Raw genomic sequence first — 20,661 nt, forward strand, 5'->3', positions numbered from 1 at the left:
TGACGAGAAGTCATCAGCTTGCCCCCATAAGATAAAGCAATCACAACCCGGAATCGCTTACGCTACTATCGATGCCGAATTTTTTTTCCCCGTTGACCGGAGCTGTGGTCTCAATACCTTGGTCGTCCCCTGGGGTTTGCCCCTTAATGTTGCGCGAGTTGTTTCCGGAAGGATCGGTTGGTCGGATATTGCTCAGGGGAAAATTCGGAGCTGGAGCAGAGGTGAAAGCTCCCGGCATGTTTGGAGGAGTATCTTGGTCATCAGAGTGCAAAGCGTAAGACTCCAGAGCTTCATCTCGAGCTGCTGCGGCAGTTTCATACAAGGCGAAAATGTTTGGACTAGAGGAGCGATTGGAGGAGCGTCGGGGTAGCATGGCGACAGGCGAATCTACTGAAGTAACCGCTTTTTCGTCCGCTTCTGGGTTCGTGGATACCAACGGCTTACTAGCAGGAATAAGACAGGTCTTGGCAAGCGACGGGTAACGCTAGATTTACGAAGGCTACAAAGAGGACAAATCTAATTAGATGGACTCTTGCGCCAGTGGGATAGGCCTGTCAATAAAACCAGGGAATTGGAGGAAGAGAGCGAAAAATGTCACTTACCTGACTAAGTACGATCCAGTGGGACAGATGAAAAACAGTTCGTCTGGAAAAAATATTTCGGTGTACATATGTAACTTGGCTGGTGTTAGAGCATCTCCAACGGACTCGCTAAACCGGGACTCGCGACACCAATTTAGCGAGTCGGGCGAGTTTTAATCGGGGTCCAACGGACTCGCTGTCCGACTCGCCAAACGCATCCCGAGTTGCCTCAACTCGCCACAGCCCACCACTTGTGGCATTAAGTCTGCTCCAATCCAACACTTGGTTCTCTTCATCCGTAACTTGCACCCCACGCACACCAAACTACGTGTTACAAGTCAGAACAAGATTGCATACTACATACCCATACTATGTACTTAGTCAGCCACCAAACCTAACCTTGTGATATCGCTTAGACCAAAACCTAACCTTGTATCTAGTCTATATCTATCCACCCGGCCCGGCTCCCTTCTCTCTCCTCATTGAGATTGGAGACCGGACCCTGTTGAGGGACACCAGGGACTGAAACTGAGAGGGCTACCGATACTCACAAAGGGGGCTTGGCAGTGAAGATATGGATTAGATTCAGTGAGGAAGAAGAAACTGAGTGAGGAACCGGTAGGCAGTAGTGATGGGCTACTTGGTAGAAGCATATCTGCATACAAGCATACAAGGACTACTAAACAGGCTTCACCATCTCAACAGACCCGGGAGTGTGGAGAGCTTACACACTGGACTGTTATCACATAGGTTAGTTAGTACATAGTTGCAATTTATTGAGATTGGAGACCGGACCCGGGAGTGTGGAGAGCTTACACACTGGACTGTTATCACATAGCCCCCTTGAGCTCTTTATAGGTTAAAAGCCGGCTCGTCTGCTTCACACAACCGTTATCCCGAATTCTCCAAGTGAGCGTTACGTTTGCTGGTGACAATACCGCGACAGCAAAAGAGAAAAATTACTTCAAGAGATAAATATATATAAGAGAATTTTTTAAATAAAGAGAAGAAATCTTACTGCTGTCCGGACAACACCCTCTTGAGATGGCACAACCAAACCCCGCTGCCAACCAGCAACAACCCAACGCTGGTAATCAAAATGCTTTAGCCGTGCTGCAAGAGCAAATCAACAACCTCAACGCTCAAATTGCAGGTATGCTTACTGCTTGTGGTACAATCCGCCCCAATGCGCAGACTAGACAAGACATCATATACTCAAAGTTCTTGAAGACTCCAGTTGCCATGCATAAAGAGCTGAACCCTTCACATCCAACCCTTGACTCTGATGGAGTTCGCTTCCAGCCCTGGAAGAAAGCCTTGGATTGCACTTTGATGCATGCCTTCAGTTGGGTCGTATCTTTTGTTGACGACCTCAATGTTTTTGACAGTCTGGAAATTGAAGAAGCTACAACTGTCGACAGTCTCATTTGGAACACGCTTGAGACCGATCTTCTTTCCATTGTCAGTTCCACGACCCACAAGTCAACTTGTGCGCTATATGAGTGCATCGTCGCGCAATGTCAACATTTGGATTGACAACACAAGATCGGCTTACTTGATCAAATATACGACTTGATGACGGACCCAAACCCCTCCAGTGATGCGACCTTGTCGAAGTGGTCACAACTTGGTGCTGACATCAAACAACTGAAGATGTCCGCCAATGAGCTACTTGGTATCCTGCTACAAAACACTTTCAAACCTCCAGCCGGGACGGATAATCTTACCTTTGAATTCAGTGTCACTCAGACGCTCGACGCAAAGAAATGTCCATCGCTCAAGGAGGTAGTGACGGTGATTCAGTACGCCATAAGCAAACATTGTCCTAAGGCTAGTGCTACCGATGCCAATGCAATGGATCTCGATCGCATCCATGCGTTCCAGAACCAAGGGTCGGGAAAATATGTCCACCCGCACCGGCGCCAAGAAGCGGATCTCCCGAGATTTTCAGTGTATCAGGCGAATCAATTCCGTGGTAAAGGCCAATCCCCTGAGCTCACCTCCAAGTACGGGACGGCCTGCGCCTATTGCTCAAAGAACGGCCATTGGTATGCCGACTGCCTTGATTACTGGCGCGCAGTGGCCACGGGTCAGCAAGAACAACCGCCAGCTGATTACAGGTCAAAGTTGAAATTTTTAGGAGAACTAGAAGCATGTTTTATTTCATTGAGTGTTGTTCTTAAACTTCTATTACAACCCTTCTACTTCTGTTTGGTCTGTACTTGATAAGTAGCTATAGAGAGAGAAACTTTATTTACCTAGAAGCAGGCCGCCTGGCCTTAATCTAGGTTTGGGGTTAAGAGGTTGAGCAAAGTGCCGGTCGCTATAGCTGTTGAGATTCTGCCTGTGAGCTTTGTCTCTGTCAGCGCTTCCTTTTTCTTCCTTTGTCTCTCAGGTAAGTCTTGCTTACTTGGCTGGAGGTTGTGCTCCTACTTTGTGGCCTAGTTGCGTCGTGGATAGGATTCGATTCTGCCGAGGTTGTCTGTTTGTTCAGTTTCAACTCGTCAGGCTTCATTCCTTTTTCTCCAGACTTTTGTTTAGAGGGACCGACACCTTACCTTTCGCGGCTCCTTTTGGTGTCGCGGTAATTGGTGCTCGGGTCTCGATCTCGTTGACTTTGTCTGCGAAGATCAGGGTAAGCTGGTTAGCTGTTGCCTGTCAATTAGCTGGTAGGAATTCGACTAACTCACCTTGAGTAGTTGTCAATATTCTTTCCAGTAATGACGACCGACAGGGTGATCCTGTTTTTTCGGTCTTGCTTTCCGCGGCGTCTGGCCCTGCTTTCATCGACACAATGCGCTCAGTTATCTCATTCGCGCGGTCAGCTTTGGCTGCAGAGAGAGGTTTGCTTTGCTTACCACTTTCCGCAGCTATTGCGGTTTGCGTCACTTTCCTCACTTTGTGAGTACGGTTCTGCTCCCCTGGGCTTGTATTCTTACAGCCTGAGGTTGCCTGCGATGCTTTGGCCTTCTTGGTGTCTTCCCTTTTCTTGCGAAGGAGCCCAGGGTGAAGGGTCCAGCATTCCTCGGGTGGGTGGTTTGATTCTGGGTTGTGGCCGCCTGTGCATTGAATTTTCACATACGGTTGCTTGTTCTTCTTTCCGCCATTTTGCCCTGTTTGCGCGTTGGTTGCAAGGGCAGTAGTTGCAGGTTGCGGGTCCGGTACTCTGGCCTTTGACGTCTTTTCAAATCTCCCAATCTCTCGCAGCTTAACCAGCAGCATCTTTTGTTTCCCGAGAGCGTTAATATCGCCGAAAAGATTTTGCATCAGCATTGGGCGTTTTTTGGTGATCCTGCTGATGATGCTGCAGCAAATAACAAAATCTGGAACGTCCATTCCGAGAGAGTCGAATTTTGCCATGCAATCTTCAATGCCTTTGATGTACTTCGACATGTCGTCGTTGTACTGAGTGTCTTCCCACTTAGCCCAGACCTCGTAGCTGGCTAGAATGGAGTCGGACGCGTACACCGACTTGAACATTTGCCATAGGGCATAGGGGTTTCCGGAGGTGTCCTTTTTTACAATAGTATTGAACACCCCATCCGTCAGATTCGTGCAGAGTATGTTCGCAGTCTTCACTAGCTTTCTCCGCATGCGTTTTGATGGGTTTGGCAGTGGTGGGTTGTCAATGAATTGAATTAGGTCGTGTTCATCAAGAGCCATTCGAACCTTCCTTTCCCATATTTCAAAGTTGTCTCCCGTGAACTTTGGCACTTTCATTGAGAATTTCCCATCATTGCTTGAGCTGCTTGCATCACTTTGGATGTTGGCCATTTTGCTAGACCTGCTTCCAGTTATTTCCTGTGACGTCGAGGTTTGAGCGTCGAGACTGTAAATCTGAAATTTTTAGGAGAACTAGAAGCAGGCCGCCTGGCCTTAATCTAGGTTTGGGGTTAAGAGGTTGAGCAAAGTGCCGGTCGCTATGGCTGTTGAGATTCTGCTTGGCCGGAGGTTGTGCTCCTACTTTGTGGCCTAGTTGCGTCGTGGATAGGATTCAATTCTGCCGAGGTTGTCTTTCGCGGCTCCTTTTGGTGTCGCAGTAATTGGTGCTCGGGTCTTGATCTCGTTGACTTTGTCTTGAGTGGTCAGGGCAAGCTGGTTAGCTGTTGCCTGTCAATTAGCTGGTAGGAATTCGACTAAATCACCTTGAGTGGTTGTCAATATCCTTTCCAGTAATGACGACCGACAGGGTGATCCTGTTTTTTCGGTCTTGCTTTCCGCAGCGTCTGGCCCTGCTTTCATCGACACGATGCGCTCAGTTATCTCATTCGCGCGGTCAGCTTTGGCTGCGGAGAGAGGTTCGCTTTGCTTACCACTTTCCGCAGCTATTACGGTTTGCGTCACTTTCCTCACTTTGTGAGTACGGTTCTGCTCCCCTGGGCTTGTATTCTTACAAAAGTTGTCCACCTACGTTCCGCCTCGCAAACCCAAACACCACGTGCGGAAGGTCAAGTTCCCGAATGTCAGCGAAGGTGTCCTACTTGACTCCGGCGCGTCAGCCCATGTGAGTGGCAACTCAACGCTTTTTGTTCCCGGATCAAAACTAACAAAGCCTTGCACCTTCTACCTGGCCGTTTCTGAATGTTATGTGACCGTTGATAGGATTGGGACGGTTCGGATTCCAACGCCCACGGGGACAATCATGATTCCTAATGTTTATCATGTCCCTGGGGTTGATGGGGTCATCTTGTTGACTGGGCGCCTGTTGTCTGAGGGTTGGAAATTGATTTACGATGGGACCAAGGCAACTTTGATAGATCCATGCTTAAACCATTACTCAACGTTGTTTCATAATTATTGTTGGACCCTGAATACTTCCATTGATGAGACCCTCAAGAAAGTCATCCAAGTTCCCTCTTTTGATCCGTATGTATGGCACGTGCGTTTAGGCCATGCGTCTGAAGAAATAGTCAAAGCGTACCTCAGAATAAATTTCCCTGAGTTGAAACTTAAGTGGTCATCCTTCTTTTGTGATTGTGTGCAAATTCCAAGAGTATAGATAAGAAGGCTATGGTCCTTGGCACCCAGATACCTCGGGACAAGCCCCTAGACTTCATGGTTTCTGATGTAGCCGGTCGTTTTGAACATGACATTAGCGGCCGACGTTATATTGTAACTTTACGGGATCATGCTAGTACCTACACGTATTGCACGTCGATGATCGCAAATTCAGACGTTTCATCGAAGATAATGAGCTGGATGCATCATCTGAAGAACAAATTTGGTTGTTACCCATCATATCTCCGCTGTGACAACACCCCCGAGTATGTAGATTTGCTCAAGCCTCTCCTTGACGATGTAGGGGTGACACTTGCGCCGGTTACGCCATACAGTCCCCAACAGAATGGAGAAGCCAAACGGCTGAAAAGAACTTTAGGCAACATGGCTCGCACTATGTTGCATGAAAGCGACTTGCCTCGGAAATTTTGGAGTTATGCATATTTGACCGCGGCGTATATGCACAATTGTATCCCTAACTCGAGGACGGGTGATCAATGCCCAATCCAACTGTTCTACGGGACAGATCCAGATCCAAATTCAATCTATCCTTTTGGGGCGAAAGCAATCGTTCACATCCCAAAAGAACACCATAAAAAGTTGGACAAACGTGCTCAAGAGGGTTTGCTGCTAGGTTATCCCGATGCTGGAGTGGGCTGGTTATTTTGGCTCCCCCATGAAGAAAGGATGGTCCATTCGTCTTCGGTTAAATTTCCCAATTTTCAGGCCCTGCCAATAAAGAAAGAGGTGAAAAAGTCCAATCTTGATTTCATTCTGAATCAAATTATTCTCCAGCTCGGCAAAGAAAAGAATGAAGAATTTGCGGCTGAAGAACGGCATCAATTGGCTCACTTACATGTTGGCCCCAAACACGAACTGCCTGTGACGATAAAGAAGGGATGTCACACGACGGTGATTGATGTGTTAGGTTTAGAGAACTCTGGTCGCGGATCCTCAAGCTTGTGTATCATACATTAGGTTTCGCTTCCTTTATGTATTGATACTCTACATTGTCGTTCCGCTTTTCTTTCTCTCTTCCTTACACACTCATCACTTGTGTCAACTCATCTCGTACCTCAATTAGGTACTTAGCTCATTCAGCTCTTGTTCGCTTCACTCGGAGTCCTTCTCTCCTTGCTTGCTCACGGCTGTCTAACTGGTGTTTCATAGGTTCAGTTTCTTTTCCTTCTCATGTTCTTTATCATTCTATTACTCAATAAGCATAACACACTCATCACTTGTGTCAACTCATCTCGTACCTCGATTACGTACTTAGCTCATTCAGCTCTTGTTTGCTTCACTTGGAGTCCTTCTCTCCTCGCTTGCTCACGGCTGTCTAACTGGTGTTTCATAGGTACTTAGCTCATTCAGCTCTTGTTCGCTTCACTCGGAGTCCTTCTCTCCTCGCTTGCTCACGGCTGTCTAACTGGTGTTTCATACTGCCGAAGACCATCAAATCAGCATTATCTGGGAACAAAGCTGAAGAATGGCGTTTGGCAGCGAAGTATGAGATGGGAAAGTTTGGTGAATTGGGTGTATGGGAACCAGTTGATCCGCACAAGGGCATCAAGGTGCTTGGGGCGCGATGGGTGTTCTCCATTAAACACAAATCAGATGGAACGATTGAAAAATTCAGGGCGCGGTATGTCGCGAAAGGTTTTAATCAGCGACTGGGAGAAGACTGCAACAAGACATACGCACCTACGGCATCACTTCATACCTTACAAATACTGATTTCAATCGCACTACGTCACAATTTCCCAACAGCCACATTTGATGTTAGTTCTGCTTATCTGTATAGTCCTATTGAGGAAGAGGTCTACGTATAGCCACCTGTTGAAATCTGTCCGGAGTTGAAAGGAAAAGTAATGCTGCTGAAGAAGGCGATGTACGGCACAAAACAAGCCGCGCGCTGCTGGTGGAAGTTTTTCAAGAAGACCGTTGAGAGCTTGGGATTCCTGGCAAGCGAAATAGAACCGTCACTTTACCTTTTCAAAACAAATGGTGGTTTTGTGGTAATCTGGCTTCATGTTGATGATGGATTCGCACTGGCCTCCGACCCGTCGCTGTTGGAGCAATTGCGAGTTGGAATGACGAAGGATCTAGAGATTAAGTGGTTGTCAAATGTTGAGCGATTGGTTGGAATCAATATCAAGAAGATTGGGAAAACCTTTGAGCTCAGTCAGAAGACGCTGGCGGACCAAATCATTCAAAATTACAAGCGGCAGGCATTCATGAAAGACTCTCCACTCACGGACGCGGATCTGGAAATCTCGTCGGGAGACCCAGTAGACTTGCCCGAATATCCCTCTATCATTGGTTCACTGATGTATCTGTCAGGTGGGACAAGACCTGATTTGTCTTTTCCAGTAAACCTGTTGGCAAGATTTAGCTCAAATCCTTCGGACAAGCATTGGTTGGCTTTGGACGGTGTGATTGGTTACTTCAGGAAAACGGCGGATTGGAAATTGGTATATAGGGCGGATGGTGATGGAACTGAGCTGTGGACCGATGCAAATTTGGGGGGGGGGGGAACATGAGCGTTCAACGACTGGTTATGTCATTACTCACTGTGGGGACGCGGTAGCTTGGGGATCAAGACACCAAACAGTAGTGGCATTGTCAACGTGTGCAGCTGAGTATGTTGCTCTGTCTGAAGGTTCTCAAATAATTTCACACATCATCAATATCTTTGAAGATCTAGATTATCACACGCCCAAGTCAATACATGTAGATAACCAAGCCGCAATTCTCATTGCGACAGACAATGCCTTGAAGAAAAAGACCAAGTACTTAAAGAGGGCGTTTTATTTTGTCATTGATTTGATTCGTGAAGAAAACATTCAGCTACTATGGACGAGTACACTTAATCAATTAGCCAATGTCTTTACAAAAGCAATGGGACCAAAGAAAATGATCGACGCGACCCGCAAACTCAATTTGACCGGGTGAAGTATGCAATCGTGGAGGGGGGTGTTACAATTCAGAACAAGATTGCATACTACATACCCATACTATGTACTTCGTCAGCCACCAAACCTAACCTTGTGATATCGCTTAGACCGAAACCTAACCTTGTATCTAGTCTATATCTATCCACCCAGCCCGGCTCCCTTCTCTCTCCTCATCGAGATTGGAGACCGGACCCGGGAGTGTGAAGAGCTTACACACTGGACTGTTATCACATAGGTTAGTTAGTACATAGTTGCAATTTATCGAGATTGGAGACCGGACCCGGGAGTGTGGAGAGCTTACACACTGGACTGTTATCACATATCCCCCTTGAGCTCTTTATACTACGGTGTGGAACTATTCTTGGGGTGAATAGAGCTTGAGAGGGATAGGTGCTTTAATGGGCTGCCTCTCTGGGACTAGATCCACCAGGAAAAATCAGTAGTCACTAGATGACAACTGACATGAAACCTGCTCCAGCTGGCTATCCAGCCTCTAGTGCAATTTTAACCAGCTGCTCCTCAGCTTTGTCCCAGGCACAGCTGCTTCTCAGCCTTGGCCCAGGCCCAGCTGCTTCTCAGCCTTGGCCCAGGCCCAGCTGCTTCTCAGCCTTGGCCCAGGCCCAGCTGCTTCTCAGCCTTGGCCCAGGCCCAGCTGCTTCTCAGCCTTGGCCCAGGCCCAGCTGCTTCTCAGCCTTGGCCCAGGCCCAGCTGCTTCTCAGCCTTGGCCCAGGCCCAGCTGCTTCTCAGCCTTGGCCCAGGCCCAGCTGCTTCTCAGCCTTGGCCCAGGCCCAGCTGCTTCTCAGCCTTGGCCCAGGCCCAGCTGCTTCTCAGCCTTGGCCCAGGCCCAGCTGCTTCTCAGCCTTGGCCCAGGCCCAGCTGCTTCTCAGCCTTGGCCCAGGCCCAGCTGCTTCTCAGCCTTGGCCCAGGCCCAGCTGCTTCTCAGCCTTGGCCCAGGCCCAGCTGCTTCTCAGCCTTGGCCCAGGCCCAGCTGCTTCTCAGCCTTGGCCCAGGCCCAGCTGCTTCTCAGCCTTGGCCCAGGCCCAGCTGCCCCTCAGTTTTGGTACAGGACAAGCCACTGCTCAGCCTTTGCCTGAGCAAGAAAGGGCGTTGATAAAGGCACACCCGTCCCCCAGGGGCACACCCACGCCCACACCCTTCAGAAAGGGCGTGTGGGACCGCACACCCTTTATCAAGGGTGTGCATGCTGTAAGACTCAAAAGTGGTTGTGAAACCCTTTTTCTGAATGGAGAAGGGTATGAAGGAGTTGCAAGCTCTGCCCTTCTATACTACCAGCTAGAAGACCCACCAAGCTCCGCTTGGCAATTTTTAATAAGGTGATAGGAGTGGTATGCTCAAGATGAGTTTGTTCGAGACACAGTATAAGGTTGTATTGCTATGTAAGGGTTGTTATGAGTGTAGTAGTAAGTTGTAAGTGTTGTGAGTATAGGTGGTGAGTAAATCACTGATCAGTAATAGACTGAGGAACAAAGATAGGGGGGGGGAGAGCTCCTTATATAGACAAATGTGAGGGATTTTTGCTTCAGGGGGGCTGTGCAAATACAGGAGTGGCTGTGTACAATTTATGCAAGGAGTGCGTGCATGAGTGAGGCTGTGCTTAATTTATGCAAGGAGGTGCATAAATGAGGCGGGGAACAATGGGGTTGCAGGGCACAGCCGCAGGGGCAGTGCTACATGATGTAATGCGGATGGCGAACAAATACAAACTAATATATGCAGTGGAGCTAGAGTGGAGCAGGGAAGGGTGTGTATGTGTATAGTGAGGGAAAGGTGACTTGAGATGCGTGACAGGGGTTTGATGGGATGCTACAGGTTGTCCAAAGGGCTAACTTCCAGTGTAGTGGGGCTCTGGTTACGCTTCCAGTGGGGACTAGGGGGTACTTTGGCCGTAGATTCCTTTTCTGGGGTCCATATGGTTGTACCGTGAGGCATTCTATGACCAATTACGCAAATGAGAGAAAAACTTTTGTTTTTTCCCATTTTGTATACCACAACGCCCCTGTATGGGCGTGCACACCCCTGTATGGGCGTGCACACCCCTGTATGGCCGTGCGAGGGCGTGCGCGCCCCCACATAGGCGTGCACTGTGCCTGCTCGCCGGGAGCCCCTTGGCGGGCAGGTACAGATCCCACCTCGCCACGAGCCTCTCAGAGAGCAGGTATACATGCACCTGCCCGCCAAGGGGCTCTCCGTGGATCCTAATTGTGATGCTTCCCTGGCAGTGGCAGCGGAAAGTCTGGGAGCTAAGCTTTCCAGCGGCTGAGGATTCTTAGGAGTTGGAGGGGGAAGATCTGTAGGTGGATCTGGTGCGGATCCCAATTGTGATGCTTCCCCGGCGGTGGCAGCGGAAATTCCGGGAGCTAAGTTTGCTGGATTGCTAAGAGGAGATTTGGCCACGTTGGGTTTGGATCAAGTTTTTTTCGGCGGACGGCCGGGAGGCCAGTGGGTTTTCTCTTTTCTGTTCCCATTGCCGGGTAGGTGGGTGTCTCAGGGGGGGAGGTGTTGGGATTGCTCCGGAGAACTCCGTGCAGGTTTGAGTGCAAACTTGACTAAGCCCCCTCCTCGCCGCAGCCCGGGTAGCTTTGGTGTGTCCAAGATGTGTGTGCCAGTTACCTCAACTTCCTATCAAAACCCTAGGTGCAAAAAGGAAATAAACGGTAAATGGGCAACAAGATTTGAAAGAGTTGTAAAAAACACAACCATGGATGAGCCATTACATAACCAGATAACCTTTCATAGCCGAGCAAGCACGCGCCAGAATTTCTCACTGGCATGCTGGAAAGGCATCACTTCCAGCTGCCCAGTGGCATCGCTGGGAAGCGGGCACACACGCAGTTTAACTGCTTGCAGGAGTCTTGCCCAGAATCACCGCCCGGCAAGCAAATAGGTACATGTACCCACACGCCGGAGATGATTCCTCCCTGGCAAGTACCTTGATGTTGTACCTGCTTGCCAAGGTACTTAGCAAGCAGGTACAAGATGCTCACCCAAGGGGAAACCTCCTGGACGCACAGAAGAGAATCCATTGTTGCCGAGTGGGTACCAGTCGGCTTGCTGAGGCCCTCAGCGATCAGGTACAAGGTACTTGTCCTGGAGGAATCTTCCGGGCAAGCCAAAGAAGTTCTATCCCCACCGGGTGGGTAAATAGAAAGAACCATGAGGTTGGTTATTCTCATTGACAAGAATGCAAAATGAAACTACCAAGGAGGAGGCTTTTGACTCTTGCTTGGATTCCGGAATCATCCCCGGCAACAAGGAAGCAACTACTACGCTAATTACATTAGCGGCGCTAATTCTGTAGCGTAGTAGTTGGCCGCTAATGATTTTGGCTGTTAGTTTTAGCTGTAATACAAAGCCGCTAAATCACGCTAACGCTAAATTACAGCTAAATTACAGCTAATTAGCTACCCATTACAGCTAAATTAGCTGTAATTTGCAGCTAAAATTACACTTTTTTCTCAAATACCTGTTAGCTTTAAATGTAATAGATTTTAAGCTACAATCTAGCGTAGCGTAGCGGCCTCAAAAACCGCTAAGTTAGCGCTAATTACGCTAAACGTAATTTAATAGTTGCATCCTTGCCGGCAAGCGGAAGAAGCTCCAAGGTCTGCACTCGCCCAGAGGATTCCTCCGGCGCAAACACTTCTGGAGGAGCTCAAGAACATTCATCTCCGCCGAGTACAAAGGCGCACCCGTTCGGAAAGCCTCGCCAGCAACATAGCAAGAGCTACTCTACGCGAAGCGGCAAGCATAGCAAAAGCGTAGCGATTTGGGTCCCACTTCACTGCGCTTTTAGTAGCGGACTGGGCGCTACGCTTTTTGCTTTTTTTTTCAAGCAGAAAAGATCCGCAAAAATAGCAAGCTATTTTCAGCGGTGCATAGCGGAATTCCGCTATGCTTATTGCTAAAGTAGCGGAAAAAACGCTACTTTAACGATTTTGCTGCGCTACTGTAGCGACATTCCAATATCAATCCCCAGCATCATAATTGATGGAGGATGGATGATTAATTTTAATCTAAGGCAGTTTCCACAGAAAGGCAGACTGGCCCGCTACAATTTTTCAAGAAAAGTTTCCCCATTTGCTACACTTTTGGCGCTACAAGGCGCTAATAGCGCCAAAAAGCGCCAATTTCGCCGCTACACTCAAATTTAGCAAAAGCAGAAAGAAATTTGCTGCGCTACGCGCTAATAATTTTTAAAGTAGTGGTACTCGCGCTTCACTACCGCTTTAAGTAGCGGCCTTCCGCTTGCGCTATTGCTAATTATCATTTGAAGAAGCGGTACCCCGTTTTGCTACACAAAAGCACCGCTTTTTATAGAAAAGCATAGCTCTTGCGGTGTTGTCCCCAGCAAGTACATGTATAATTATAGGTACATGTACCCGCTTGCCCGCCTGGAATGATTCCTGGACCATGGCAAGCAGGTCCTGGGTGCCCACCCAAGAGGAAGCTGCAGATAATTGTAAGCTCGTGACCGAGCTTCACTGATCTGAGCGTCTTGGGAGGTCTCAACGGGGCACGGTACAAGGTCAAACCTTGGAGGGAAACACTTCTGGAACCTAACTAGGGATGCATTTCAACTAGTCCAGGGGAAGTGTCAGTACTTCCCTCTATTTACAATTTTAAAGATGAAGAAGAGGAAATGCTCACCTAGTCCAGGGGAAGTGTCAGTACTTCCCTGCTGGACTAGGAGGGCGCGGGTCGACGGGGTCTAAGAACTCGGTTCGAGGTGATTTGGTGACATCCTCGTGACTCCTTTGGTGAGGTCGCGGGGCGTGAGCTCACATCCTCCCCTCCTATAAGACTGGTGGAGGGGCTCAACAGGGTGGGTAGTGGACTGGTAGGCGGGAGAGGTGGTTCGTTGTCGGGACTGGCTGAGGTGGTCGTGGGATTCTTTGGCGGGGTTTCAAGCGGTGACGGAGGTGAAGGTTGGCGTTCGACAAATTCTTTGACTTTTGAGATGTGGAAGACCGGGTGTCGTCGATCGCCCGGTGGCAGCTGTAATTCGATGTTTTGGCCATGGTTGGAAACATTAATTATACGGTATGGTCCCTCGAACCGCGGCTTCAGCTTGTCCGTTCCCGGTTGGTGTCTGTCGCGCCAGTCGGCCGAGTTGAGCCACGCCTTACATCCTTGTACGAGTGGCTCGCGGTCTTTGCGTCTTTTATTGTGGTGTGTTGCCTGTCTGATACGGCTAACCCACAGGGCGTCTCGGGCGTCGGCCCAGCTGCTCTCGCGCAATTTCAGCCAGTTGTCTAGAGCGGGGATTGGGTTGTCGTCTGGCGGTAAGGACGGAAAAAGACGTGGTCGTCGTCCGAAGACGAGTGCGAATGGGCTCATACCCGTTGCCCCATTCGTCGCGCTGTTTATTGCGAACTCAACCGCAGGTATGGCTTCTAACCACTTGCTGTGTTTTTTGATTGTTGTCGAGCGTAGGATTTGTCCGACCGTTTTGTTTGTGCGTTCGCTTCGACCGTCCGCCTGCGGGTGGAAAGATGAGGTCATGTGGAAGTTAATGTTCATCCTTGCCATCAGAGCCTTCCAGAACTTGGATGTCCAAGACTTGTCGCGGTCACTAATGATCGAACGCGGGGCACCGAAGGTGGCAGTCCAACCACTGAAGAACCGGGAGGCTACTTTCTCCGCTGAGTCCGTTTGTAGACAGGGGATGATTTTCGTGAATCCTGACAGGCGGCAGGTGACCGTCAGGATCATATCGTAATGGCTGGATTGTTTCAGCGGGCCTACGAAGTCGATGGCGAGGTCGGATAGTGGTTTTCTGGGAATCGGTGGGGTCAGCATTTTTCCTGTCGGTGCTGTAGTTGGTGCTTTCGTGCGTTGGCATACTTCGCACGAGGAGGTGAACTCTAGTACGTCTTTTGATAGTCGGGGCCAGAAAAAATCGGAGCGTAATTCATCCAGCGTTTTCTGGTGACCCAAGTGACCAAGGCGGTCGTGGGCTTCTTTGATCAACATTTGTCGTACGTTCCCTATCGAGGGAATTATCAAACGACCTTCCAGGAAGAGCAGTCCATCCACGTCCACGCAGTCGTCTCGAAGCGGCAGGGCATTGCGTGCATCCACGCAGAACTTGTCGGTGTCATAGCCTTCGATGATTTTGGCGCGCAGGTCTGCCGAGAGGGCGGTTCCTCCCTCTGTCAATGCTGCTACGCGCGCCACTTCCGCTGACAAAGGTCCTTCCTTGACGTCGGCCTGATCTTGCCTTGATAGGGCGTCCGCTATAGTGTTATCTTCGCCTTTTATGTAATTGAAGTTTAGGTCAAAGTCCGCCAGAAATTCGGTCCATCGAGCTTGTCGGCGGCTGAGATTACGTTGTCGGGGAAGGTGTGTTAGCGAGTGATGGTCGGTCATGACGTTGACTTTCATTCCCAGAAGTAGCATTTTCCACTTTTGCAGTGCGTGTACGACCGCAAGCAATTCTTGCTCATGGACCGGGTAGTTTTGCTCGGCCGATGTCATTTGTCGGGATTCGTAAGCTATAGGCGAGGCCAGTTTCCATTCGGCGCCTTGGAATAGCGCTGCTCCGAGGCCGGAACCACTTGCGTCCGTGAATAACCAGAGTGGATGTTCTGAGTCGAAATCGACGTTCTTCAGGGCGGGTAGGTTTGTCATGATGCGTTTGATGTTTTGAAAGGCTTTCTCTTCAGCCTCCCCCCAATTGAAGGACTCTTTGTCGATTTTTGAGCTTGTTAGAGGGGTGAGCGTGCCGACGTACTTTTCGAGGCCCCAAATGAACTTCTTCATCCATTGGACTGTCCCCAAGAAACGTTTCACACCCTTTGCGGAATGTGGAGACGGCCATTTCTGGATAGCTTCGACCTTGTCATTGTCCGGACGGATGCCTTCTTTCGAGATCCAGTGTCCCAAGAATTTGATCCTTCCTCGGAAGAGCTGGGTCTTCTTGGGGCTACAATACAGGTGCGCCTGCCTGAGGTGTTCGAGGACCGATCGCACATGTTGTTCGTGCTCTTGATGCGAGTTCGAGAAGACTACGATGTCGTCCAGATAGACAACGCAGACGTTGTTTATAAGATCGCCCAGTGCCTCTTCTAACCGGGCTTGGTGTGTCGCTGGTGCGTTCGTCAGTCCCATTGGCATCACGACCCACTCCATTAACCCCCAAGGTGTCTTCACCGCTGTCAGAGGGATGTCCTCCTCTCGCATTCGCGTTTGAAAGAAGGCATTGGTTTGGTCGAGAATGGAAAAGATTGTTCCCCCGGCGACCATGCGGACCAGCTCGTCTACATTGGGTAACGGTGAGCGATCACGAACCGTGAAACTGTTAAGCCGTCTATAATCGCATACCCACCTAGGCAGAGCTGTAGGGTCCTTTTTTGGAATGATCATGCTTGGCGAGGCGTACTGGCTGGTTGAGCGTCGTATTCGTCCGGCTTCGAGGTGCTGTTTGAGCAATGTCTGCCACGCCGCGAGGTGTTTCTTGGGATACGGGTACTGTTTTTCGTTCACTACTGCGTTTGGGTCAGTCAGAATGATTTTGTGTCGGGTTCTTGACGCTTCAGACTGGATCTGTGTTGGGAAGAAATTTTCCGGGAATTGTCCCGCCTCTTCCGTTTCGTCCGAGACCGCCGGAATGTCTAGGGGAAAAAGGTCTTTGAACTCGAGGAGAACCCGGCGTTCTGAAGACTCGCGGTCGGGTTCCTCCACTGCCGCGGTCACGTAGCTATTCTCTGACGTTCGGGGCGCGTTTCCATGAATCTTGATACCCGATGGTTCGTGTATCAGTGATGATCCGCGAATAGAAACTATGAGGTCGAAGTGAAATAGGAACGGTGTTCCCAGGATAGCGTCGTAGGATCCTAACACCGGGCCGATCCGAAATGAGACTGAGCGGAATTCGACCAGGGCGTCCTGGGTCGTTAGATCGCCAACGACGTATTCTTTCAATAATAGAGGTGTGGAAAGGGGTGTTTTCATTGCTAGGTGGACCCGTGTTGGCGTTGCGAGCGGTAATGAGGGTAGATTCGAGGCGTCTGCGGCCTCCCGAGAAATTAAATTGATTTCTGATCCCGTGTCAATTAGAATCCGGACGAGGGATTCCCTTAACTTCATCGTTAAGATCACGCGGGCCGGGGGTCGGGATTGATTGGATTGCGATGAGATACCAGTGTGTGATGGTGCGAGGACGAGGGGCGAGGGTGCGTGGGCGAGGGGCGAGGGTGCGTTGGCGAGGGGCGAGGGTGCGGTCATCTTGCGATGCCGTCGAAGTCAGGTTCAAGAAAAAAAAAGTGTAAGCTCGTGACCGAGCTTCACTGATCTGAGCGTCTTGGGAGGTCTCAACGGGGCACGGTACAAGGTCAAACCTTGGAGGGAAACACTTCTGGAACCTAACTAGGGATGCATTTCAACTAGTCCAGGGGAAGTGTCAGTACTTCCCTCTATTTACAATTTTAAAGATGAAGAAGAGGAAATGCTCACCTAGTCCAGGGGAAGTGTCAGTACTTCCCTGCTGGACTAGGAGGGCGCGGGTCGACGGGGTCTAAGAACTCGGTTCGAGGTGATTTGGTGACATCCTCGTGACTCCTTTGGTGAGGTCGCGGGGCGTGAGCTCACAATAATACGTAGTTAATCTAGTATGTACATATATCTTCTTTTTTTCAATCCAATAACCATGGGGATGTACCCAAAAGAGAATTGTTGAGGCTGGATTCATCCTCCCCATGGGACACCCTTTTGGAGATGTCCCTGGACATCTGGCTCTTGCAGGGCAGGAAACATCCGCAGGATGTTACTCTTCATGACAGATACAGATGTATCCCAAAAAAGAATCCACCGGATGGTCTTCGAGCATCTGCTGGATCTAACCCAATCATCCGCCGGATATCTCAAACCATCCTCAGATGGGAAAAATATTGGTCCAGGTACGCTGGCCAGCGCACTCCTGCAGCAAGCACCAGGCCTGGCAACGGATGCGCTATGTAGCTGGGGGGTGTTGGATGGAGAGCTCAAGAATCAATAGATTGCACACGGAAGAAAGGAAGAGAGACTAAGTATCCTATGTACAAATACTCGTGACAGGTGTCGCAGTCAAGATGTACCACAGTGTCACAACATCCCCCCCCCTCAAAAAGAAACCTACATATATATGGAAAAAGAAAAAAAAAACTATGTAGAGATCCATTGTGTAGTAGCGGAGATTATAGGAGAAAAGAAAGAAAAGAAATTCAAGAGAAAAAAAAGACTTAGCCCCTAGAAACCTTGGATGATGGCGCCACATTTCAAACGCGCAGATTTGCCCAGCGCTTTGGTGAGGACGTCGGCGATTTGTTCCAATCCCGGAATACATTTGATGGTTGTTTTCTTTTTGTAGAGCGCCTGGTTTGTGACATAGAACTCCCGTTCTATGTGGTGGGTTCTTTTGTTGGACGCATCCTCGCATCCAATCTTAACTGCCGATTGGTTATCGCAGAACAATGTTACCGGGAAATGAACGCCAATAATGTCAAACAGGAGGTTCCTGATTCACAGGGTGTGTCTCGTCGCATGGCCAAGGGCCATGCACTCAGCTCGGCACGTCGAGCTAGCAACCGTGACCAGACGACGCGATACCCACATTATGGGCGCTCCGTAAAGTCAAATAAGAACGCCGTACGTGGATCTAGAGTTGGCGCCTCCCCAGTTCGCATCGACATAGCATTCCACTGGTGTGCATTGCGACTTGTCCGGGTGAATCTGAAGAGGGGTTGTCTTGGTCTCAGCTAGGTATCCAAGCAGGTGTTTCAGACCTGTCCAATGGATTGCTGAGGGCTTGCTCAAAAACAGGGCTAGATAATTTACGCTGTAGGCTATGTCCGGGTGCGTCCCGACTGCAACATAACTAAGACCTCCTATTGTCTATAAGGAGTCTCTGCTGTTGGTACCTTGTCCTTCAGGGTTGGTGTTTGCGGTGTAGCCTTCAGGGAGCGGTGATGAGTGACGAGTAACGCCGTCCCACTGTTCTTTGAGGATCTTTTCTATCAGGTTTGGTTGTGTCAGCTGGAAACCTTCCGCGGCGCGGGAGATTTTGACACCAACCATACTCGTGAGGCCTTCATTCCACTTGATCTCTAGACTGCCTTTCAATTGAGATTTGAGTAGTTTGAGGGCCGCATCAGATGAACCGGTGTGGTCATTATTCCTGTGTTTGTAGAAGGAAAAATTCAAACTTTTATGTGTACTCACAAAACACCTCAAGATACGGCCAAATGGAAATCAGAAATGGAATCTAGGACCAAAATAACCCCTAGTCACCCACTGAAACCACTCTCATATCTCTACCGGATCAGAAGATACGCAAATCATCCCTTTCACGCACCAGTCCAAGCGGGTTCACACACAGACTCAACTCTCGGCTACCATACTTGGCATAATGCATACGGCACATGAATTACCTTTCTTCCTTCCTTTTATCAGTTCTCACCTCCTATTTTCATTTGCATATGTTTGTTTTCCAGTTGCATATCTTTGATCTTGGAAAATCCCTGTATGAATATATATGATCCTGTTTGCATATCAAAGGGACGCATTGTAAATAGTCTAGCTAAATTCCCTCAGTTGTACTTTCTCACCAGCCAAATTCCCTCATAGCTGCTCCCCTGGAGCTAAATTCCCTCATCATTGTCTATATAAGGAGGCCTCTGCCTGCCAGTTGTTCCCGGCCTCATGCCATCGGGGAGTCTATATTCTCTACTCACTTATCACTCATATTATCTATCCATATCACAGTTATCAGCTCACATCACCACTCACTTTCTCATACCTTTCACACTTTATTTGAAATTCATATCGCCGCTCAGTCACACACCTTTCACCAGTAACCAGTCCCCGGTTCCACTCCTGGTTGAGCTTAGCTCCCTCTCACCCTCATCACCCCTCACTTTCTGAACTTATATACCCCCAGGCCAAGGACCTAGGTTCAAGCCCCACTCAAGACATCAAGTCACCGTCACCTACTACATACATCAGTAACCCCATCAACCTCGGACATCGACAACAATCCTCTTATACATCTCATCTTCGAACATATCCTATCACAAAATAAATTGCCAAGCTTACCTTGGTGGTCTTGTTTTCTGATATACAGAAAGGCAGAGCTTGCTCCTCATCCATACCTTTCGCCATTCAGCAAAAGGGTCTCACGACACCTTTTGAGTCTTACACCGGTGACAATTATGTCGTCAATGTGGACCCAGATTATCGACTTGTTGTCCTTGTTACTCAGTGTATAGACACTCGAGTCGTAATAACTAGAGACATAGCCCAGATCGGCTAGTGTGTTACTGAGATGCTTCCACCAGCATCGTGCCGCTTGTTTTGTTCCATAAAGCGCTTGCTGTAGAAGGCACGCTTCATTGCCACCCACTTCTAAACCCTCAGGCGCCTGCATCCAAACCTCTTCGTCAATAGGGGCATTGAGGTAGGCCGCCACAAAGTCAAAATTGTAGATGGGCCAATTGTGCCTTGCAGCAATGGACAGGAGGACTCTCATCAACGTGAAGGTGGCAGTCGGTGCGAACGTGTGCGCAAAGTCCGTCCCTTCCCGCTGATTGAAACCTTTTGCGGCGTATCAGGCTTTATATTTGACCGAGCCATCTGGATTCGTCTTCTTGGCAAACACCCACCTTGCTCCCAGTTTCTGTTGATTGTTAGGCAAGCAACAGACAGTCCAAACTTTCTTTCTCCGTAGGTTTTCCAGCTCATTGTCAACAGCAGCCTTCCAATTAGCGGCCTCTGAGGATCGCATTGCCGCTTTGAATGTGGACGGGACATTGTCGGATTTGTCAGAACACTTGCGTAAGCATTTGTCTACCATTTTCTCTTGTTCTTGCACAAGCTTCTCTTGAGAGAAATTGTTGAGTTGAAGGCGTTTAAGGCTTGCTCCGGCGGTGGGTACTGGATCCGGAGGATTGTCTGGAGGCATGGACGTCACATCTGTTTTCTTAGGGGTGTCCGGTAGAGCGTTCCTGCCAAAGTCAGCCCAGGCTGATGATACGAGTTTCTTTGACTTAGGAATCCAAAATGTCCAGCCTTTTGACTTGGGAAGAGGTCCAACAACTAGACCCTGAATAGCGCGGTTGTCCAACTTCTTGCGC

General features: G+C 49.2%; 1 protein-coding gene across 1 annotated transcript in view; it reads right to left on the minus strand.

Annotated features, from left to right (window-relative positions):
• PtA15_17A209 (uncharacterized protein) overlaps positions 1 to 20,661 on the minus strand; it is a gene marked incomplete at both ends in the record, with an annotated part of 39,247 nt that overhangs the window by 1,228 nt on the left and 17,358 nt on the right. Inside the window, one exon of the mRNA XM_053164301.1 lies at positions 62 to 484. Within this exon, the coding sequence (XP_053028282.1) occupies positions 62 to 484 (423 nt within the window). The remainder of the gene's footprint in view (positions 1 to 61; positions 485 to 20,661) is intronic.

Source organism: Puccinia triticina, chromosome 17A (genome assembly GCF_026914185.1).
Source record: "Puccinia triticina chromosome 17A, complete sequence".
In the NCBI taxonomy this organism is placed as follows: Eukaryota; Fungi; Basidiomycota; class Pucciniomycetes; order Pucciniales; family Pucciniaceae; genus Puccinia; species Puccinia triticina.